This window comes from Tachyglossus aculeatus, chromosome Y4, assembly GCF_015852505.1.
Source record: "Tachyglossus aculeatus isolate mTacAcu1 chromosome Y4, mTacAcu1.pri, whole genome shotgun sequence".
NCBI classification, from domain to species: domain Eukaryota; kingdom Metazoa; phylum Chordata; class Mammalia; order Monotremata; family Tachyglossidae; genus Tachyglossus; species Tachyglossus aculeatus.
In genome coordinates, this window is record NC_052096.1 from 3084716 (window position 1) to 3091198 (window position 6483).

Here is a 6483-nt window from a genome sequence, read left to right on the forward strand (position 1 = left end):
GCACCACCCCAAACGGAGGCAAAAATCACACACAGACAAGAAACCCACTCTCACATCCAAACGCTCTCCCCCTTTTAGACTGTGAGCCCACTATTGGGTAGGGACCGTCTCTATATGTTGCCAACATGGACTTCCCAAGCGCTTAGTACAGTGCTCCGCACACAGTAAGGGCTCAATAAATACGGTTGATGATGATGATACCCACCCCCACACACGCACGCTCCCATATAGGCACAAGGCCATGCAGAGGCCTAGTCGCACGCAGGCCCAAACACACTCTCGGATGCAAACACACACACATGCTCGCTCCCATTTGGGCACACACGCAGTCCCGTGCAGGGGCCCACTTGCACCCGGACGCAAACACACGCCTTCACGCACAGACACTGGCACGCACACTCGCATGCAGATACACAGACACACATCGTGTCTGGCTTCCTGTCCCTCACATCCACCCCCCCCCCAAGAGACACACATAGACACAGAGCCAGCTGCTGGCCCTCCCTCCCGCGTTTCCCTCGCCCCTCCTTCTCCTCTGCCGCTTCCCCTCCCGGCCGCCCGGTCCGGTCCGGTCCCCCCCGGCTCCCCTCCGGCCCGGCCCCGGGATGGGGGGGGCTGTGAGGCTTGACCCCCCGGATGACGGCCCGCAGGAGCCCGAGGCGGAGGGGGAGACGAGGGGAGGCGGCCACCGCCCTGCTGCCCCCACTAGCCCTCGCCCTGGGCCTCTCTCTGGCCTGCTTCGGCCTCCTTCTGATGGCTGTCAGTTTGGGGACCCAGGCCGCCTCGCTCCCCCAGGTGAGGCTCCCCTCCCCGGACGGACGGACAGGCTCCATGTTGGGCTGGGGGAGACGGGGCGATGGGCTGGAGGAGGACAGGATGGAGCCGAGGGGCCCAGATTGGGGAGATGGGGTCTGGCCTGGAGGTGGGATGGATGGGGAGGCCACCGGAGTGGGCGACCTGCGGCCTCTTTCCACCCCAGGAGACCCTGATGGAGGAGCAGGAGGAGGAAGAGGAGGAGGAGGAGGAGGAGGCAGAGGTGAATGTGGATTTGGGGGTGGACACTTTGGGGTTAACTGCCGGACAGGATAGTGTGTGTGTGCGTTCATGTGAGCCTGTCCCTTCTCCTCTCCCCCCCTTCTCTGCCTGCTGAATCTCTCCATGGGTAGGCCTGCCCCCGCTCCGCTCCGTGCTAATGATGATAAGGACCGAGGGGTGCCAAGCACGGCCCTAAGAGCTCGGGTGGGAACGAGGTCATCGGGTTTTCGCACGGCGGGCCAAGCGCCGTCCTAAGCGCTGGGATGGAAACGAGGACGTCAGGTTTTTTGCCGGGGCGGGAGGGAAGCCCTGAGTCTGAGCCAAGCTGAGGCTGGGGAGAAATGGGGGTCTGGGCTCCACCCTTCCTCTCACCCGCCACCCCTTAAATGGATGTGCACCCTGATTTGATGTGAGGTACACCTTCTCTCTTTCTCTCTTCTCCCCTTTTCCCTTCACTTCCTTCCCCATCTTCTCTCTCCTTCTCCCCTTCTTCCACCTCTGAGTCTGAGCCAAGCTGAGGCTGGGGAGAAATGGGGGTCTGGGCTCCACCCTTCCTTTCACCTGCCACCCCTTAAATGGATGTGCACCCTGATTTGATGTGAGGTACACCTTCTCTCTCTCTTTCTCTCCTCTCCCCTTTTCCCTGCACTTACTTCCCCATCTTCTCTCTCTTTCTCCCCTTCTTCCACCTCCCTCTCAGTCTTTTCCTTCTCTTCCTCTCCACTCTGTCTCCCTGCCATCATCTCTTTCTCTCTTTATCCTTCTTTGCCCCTTCTTCCTCTCTTTCCCCCTCTTCCCCCGCTATTCCTTCTCTGTCTCCCCCTTCCTCTCCCCACTCTTCCTCTCTTCCCCCTTTCTCCCTTTTCTTCTCTTTCTCCCCTCCTTCCTCTCCCCACTCTTCCTCTCTTCCCCCTTTCTTCCTTTTCTTCTCTTTCTCCCCTCCTTCCTCTCCCCACTCTTCCTCTCTTCCCCCTTTATCCCTTTTCTTCTCTTTGTCCCCTCCTTCCTCTTCCCTTTTTCTTCCCCTCTTCCTCCTCCAGTCTTTCTCCCTTCCATCCTCTTTCTGTCTTTATCCTTCCCCCTTCCTCTCTTTCTCCTCTTCCTATCTCTCCCTCTTCTACTCACTTTCTCCCCACTCTTCCTCTTTCCCCCTTCCTCTCTTCCCACTCTTTCTCCCCTTCCCCTCTCCCCCCTCTTCCTCTCTTTCTCCCCTTCCTCTCTCCTCCCCTCTTCCTCTCTTTCCCCCTCTTCCTCTCTCCCCTTCTTCCTCTTTCTCCCCCTCTTCCTCTTGCTTTTCTCTTCCTCTCTCTCTTCTCTCCCGTTCCTCTTTCTCCCTCCTCTCCTCTTCTTCTCCTTCTCTCTCTGTTCCCCCCTCTTTATCCCTGCCCCCTCCCCCTGGTCCCCCTCCCCCCTTCCACTTTCTCTCTCCCCTTCCTCCCTCTCCCCCTTCCCCCTCCCTCCTCAATATCTGCGTAGGAGGAGATTCTGCCTCAGTCTTCACATCTGCTCTCTGTGTTTTTCCTTGCCTCTGGGTGACTATTTCTTTGTCAACCCCACGCAGAGAGGAGGGAAAGGAGGGTGGTCTCGCTCTATCTCTGTTTTTTTCCTGTCTTTAGGTGACGATCTCTGTGTCTGTGGGTGTCTCCCCGACTCTGGGTGATCCTGTCTCTGGGTGAGGGGTTGTTTGTGTCTCTCAGTGTGTGTGCACCTCGGTCTCTTCCTGTCTCTAGGGCCCCAGCTCTGTGTACGGATCTCTTTTTCTCTCTCTCTCTCTTCATATATTTCCTTATGTCTGGCGGAGAGGACTTCTGTCTCTGGAGGATTATCTCTGTGTACGTGAGCGTCACTCCTCTGCATCTCCCTGTCTCTGGGGGATCCTAATTCTAGTGTGAAGGGTGGGGACTCTCTGTGCCCCAAACGCTCTGCCCCACTGACTGGGTGTCTCTGTCCCTCACTGTGAGTGCCTGTCTCTCTTGGTGTGGATGTCTCTCACTACATCTGTACTTGTACAGATGGCTCTCTGTACAAGTCTCTGTCTCAGTGTGGGCATGTAGCTCTCGGGGACGGTGTCTCTGGCTCTCTCGGCGTGGGTGTCTCTGTCTCTGACCCGATGTGGGTGTCTCCGGACTGCAAGCTCTTGTTGGCCTGGCTGGGGGTGGGTGGGCTGGGGCGGCCTGGAGTCCGGGTGTAATTCTGCTTTCCTCTCCCCAGCAAATGCGTTCTCAGGGGGGCCCTCCCCAGGGCCCGGCCCCTCCCCTGAAGAGGAGAGCCCGCCCCCCCCGAAGTGGTAAGTGCCCCCTCTCTAGACCTGCCCCCAGCCCTCCCCACCAAACCCTCCAGACCCCAGTTCCTGCACTGGACAAGATAGGGCCCGTTAGACAGGGAGAGGGGGCCGGGGGAGGGAATGAGGGCTATGGGGGCGGGGAGACAGGTTGCCTGGGTTTGGGGGGGCCAGGGTCGCCAAGGGCCTGCAGGGCGAGGGAGGGGAGGAGCGAGGCCTGACTTTCCCCCTCTGCCTGGTTTCTCAGCTGCTAAAGGTCGGAAGGCCAGAGCTCGCAAAGTGACCGCAGCCCACTACGAAGGTGAAATAAGGCTGCTGCGGTGGGCCGGGCTACGGCGGGCACGGGGAGGGAGGGGGCCGGTGGTTCTGGGAGGGTCCAGGTGGTGGGGGTCCGGCGGGGAGGAGCCAAGGACGATTTTCCCACCCTCCGTTTGCAGTTCATTCCCGGCCGGGACAGGACGGGGCTCAGGCGGGTAAGGAGTGCAGACGAAGCCTGACCCTTGACCCCCTGGGGCTGCCCTACTCCCTTGCCCTCTCTCTGACGAACCCAGGTGTCCTGGTCCCCAGCCCTTGCTCCCAGCTCCCTGAGGACTCCCAGGGTGGGGGGTGAGGCTGGGGGGATCTGCTTGAGGCCCTCCTTCTCCTCCTCTTCCTGCTGCTCCTCCTTCTGCTCCTCCTCTCCTACTATTCCTCCTCCTCCTCTTGCTTCTCCTCTTCCTGCTTCCCCTCCTCCTTCTCATCTTCCGCTTCCTCCTGCTGCTACTCCACCTCCTCTTCTTCCTCCCTTTCCCTTCCTCTTCCTGCTCCTCTTCCTTTCCTTCTTCTCTCCTGCTTCCCTTTCCCTCCTCTTCTGCCATTTCATCCTGCTGCCACTCCTCCTCCTCCTCTCTTCCTCTTCCTCCTGCTCCCCCTTCTCTTCTTGCTGCTCCTCCTCCTGACCCTCTTCTTTCTCCTCCTGCTCCTCCTCTTCCTCCTCCTCCTCCTCCTCTCTTCCTCTTCCTCCTGCTCCCCCTCCTCTTCTTGCTGCTCCTCCTCCTCCTGACCCTATTCTTTCTCCTCCTGCTCCTCCTCTTCCTCCTCCTCCTCCTCCCTCTCCTTCCCTTTCCCTGGCCCGTGCAGGTGCAGATGGCACGGTGAGTGGCTGGGTGGAAGCGAAGATAAACAGCTCCAATCCTCTGAGCTATGACCCCCACCATGGGGAGTTCACAGTCACCAGGCCCGGCCTCTTTTACTTATATTGCCAGGTGAGCTGGGCCGGGGGGGCAGGACACCTGGGTCCCTGGGGGAGAGATGGGGCAGGGGAGCAGGACGCTTGGGTCCCAGGGTGGGGGGATGGGACGGGGGACAAGACGCCTTGGTCCCTGGGGAGGAGTGGGGGCAGGGGGACAGGGACAGGATGCTTGAGTCCCTGGGGGTGGGGGGCAGGGGGACAGGATGCTTGAATCCCTGGGGGAGGGCAGAAGGACAGGATGCTTGAGTCTCTGGAGGGGCTGGGTGGTGGTGGGGGGGAACAGTACTCTTGGGTCCCTGAAGGAGAGTGGGGGCAGAAGCACAGGACGTTTGGGTCCCTGAGGAGGAGTGAGGGGGACAGGACTCCTGAGTCCATGAGGAACTCGGGATTTGGTGACGGGGAGGAGGGAGGGAGGGAGGGAGCTCAGATCTTCTCCCACTGTATCATAGTAGGATTTTAGTGTAATTGACCTCAAAACTCACAGGGCTTTCTGAATTTTCTCTTCCCCTCCCCCTCTTGTCCTCCCCCCATCCTTCTCCTCTTCTCTTCCTCCTCCTCCTTCTTCTCTTCTCTTCCTCCTTCTTCTTCCTCCTTCTTCTCCTCTTCTTCCTCCTCTTCCTCCTCCTCCTCTTCCTCCTCCGTCTCTTCCTTCTCCTCCTCTTCCTCCTCCGTCTCTTCCTTCTCCTCCTCTTCCTCCCCTTCTCCTCCTCCTTCTGCTCCTCCTCCTTCTTCTCTTCCTCCTCCTTCTGCGCCCCATCCCTTCTTCCCTCCCATTTTCCACCTCGCTCTCCCTCTGTCCCTCCCTTTCCATTTCTCCCTCCCTCTTTCCCTCCTTCCCCATTTGGTCTCTCGCCTTCCTTCCTCCCTCCCCATCTCCCTCTCCCTCCCGCCACCTATCTCTCTCTGCCTCTGTCTCCCTCTTAACCTCCCTCACCCATCTCCCTGTCTCTTTCTCCTTCCCTCTTCTCCCTGTCTCTCTGTCTGTTTCCCTCCCTCCATATCTCTGCCTCGCTCCCTCTTTCCCTGCCCATCTCCCTATCTCTTATCTCCCTCCATCCTCACCTCTGCCTCTGTGTCTCTCTGCATCTCCCCTTTTCCCTCCCTCTCTCCCCATCTCCCTCCCTCCCCATTTCTGTCTCTATGTCTGTCTCCCTCCCTCCCCCTCACCTCTCTGTGCATCTCCCTTCCTCTCTCCCTCCCTCCCCATCTCCCTGTCCCCCTGCACATCTGCCTCCCCCCTCTGCCCCATCTCTCTTTCCATCTCCCTTCCTCTCTCCCTCCCTCCCCATCTCTGTCTCTCCCTATCTCTGTCTCTCTCCCTCCCCCCCCCGCCTCAATCTCTTTGTCCATCTCCCTTCCTCTCTCTCCCTCCCCATCTCCCCATCTCCCTCTCCCTACCTCTGTGTCCCCCCTCCGCCCCGTGTCTCCGTCCATCTCCCTCCCTCCCCCTCCCTCCCCGTCTCCCTGTCCGTCTCCCTCCCCATCTCTGCCTGTCCCCGTCTCTGTGCCCCCCCCCCCCCCGTGCCCCACCTCTCCGCCCATCTCCCTCCCCGCCCCGTTGCCCGGCGGCGGGCGGGGGTCCCGGGGGTCCCGGGGGTCCCGGGGGTCCCCGCGCGTGGCGGACAGGTGCACTTTGACGAGGGTCGTGCGGTGTACGTGAAGCTGGAGCTGGTGGTGGACGGCGGGCCGGCGCTGCGCTGCCTGGAGGAGTTCTCGGCCACGGCGGCGGCGGCGGGGCCGGGCCCGGGGGGCGGGCCGGGGGCCGGGGGCTGGGCCGGGCCCGGCCAGCCGGGGCCCCAGGTCCGCCTCTGCCAGCTGGCCGGCCTCCTCGCCCTAAGGCCCGGGGCCAAGATCCGGGTCCGCAGCCTCCCCCGGGCCAGGCTCAAGCCCGCCCCGTTCCTCACCTACTTCGGACTCTTCCAAGTTCACTGACCCC

At 61.0% G+C, this 6483-nt stretch overlaps 1 protein-coding gene across 1 annotated transcript; it reads left to right on the plus strand.

The window, feature by feature from the left end:
- The first annotated feature begins 564 nt into the window (after nucleotides 1-564).
- Nucleotides 565-6483, plus strand: TNFSF12 (TNF superfamily member 12). The gene is made up of 7 exons (XM_038768987.1): nucleotides 565-795; nucleotides 980-1036; nucleotides 3247-3322; nucleotides 3564-3617; nucleotides 3754-3789; nucleotides 4436-4560; nucleotides 6174-6483. Exons 1-7 carry the CDS (start codon nucleotides 637-639, stop codon nucleotides 6477-6479), a joined length of 813 nt encoding a protein of 270 aa, XP_038624915.1. The 5' UTR covers nucleotides 565-636; the 3' UTR covers nucleotides 6480-6483.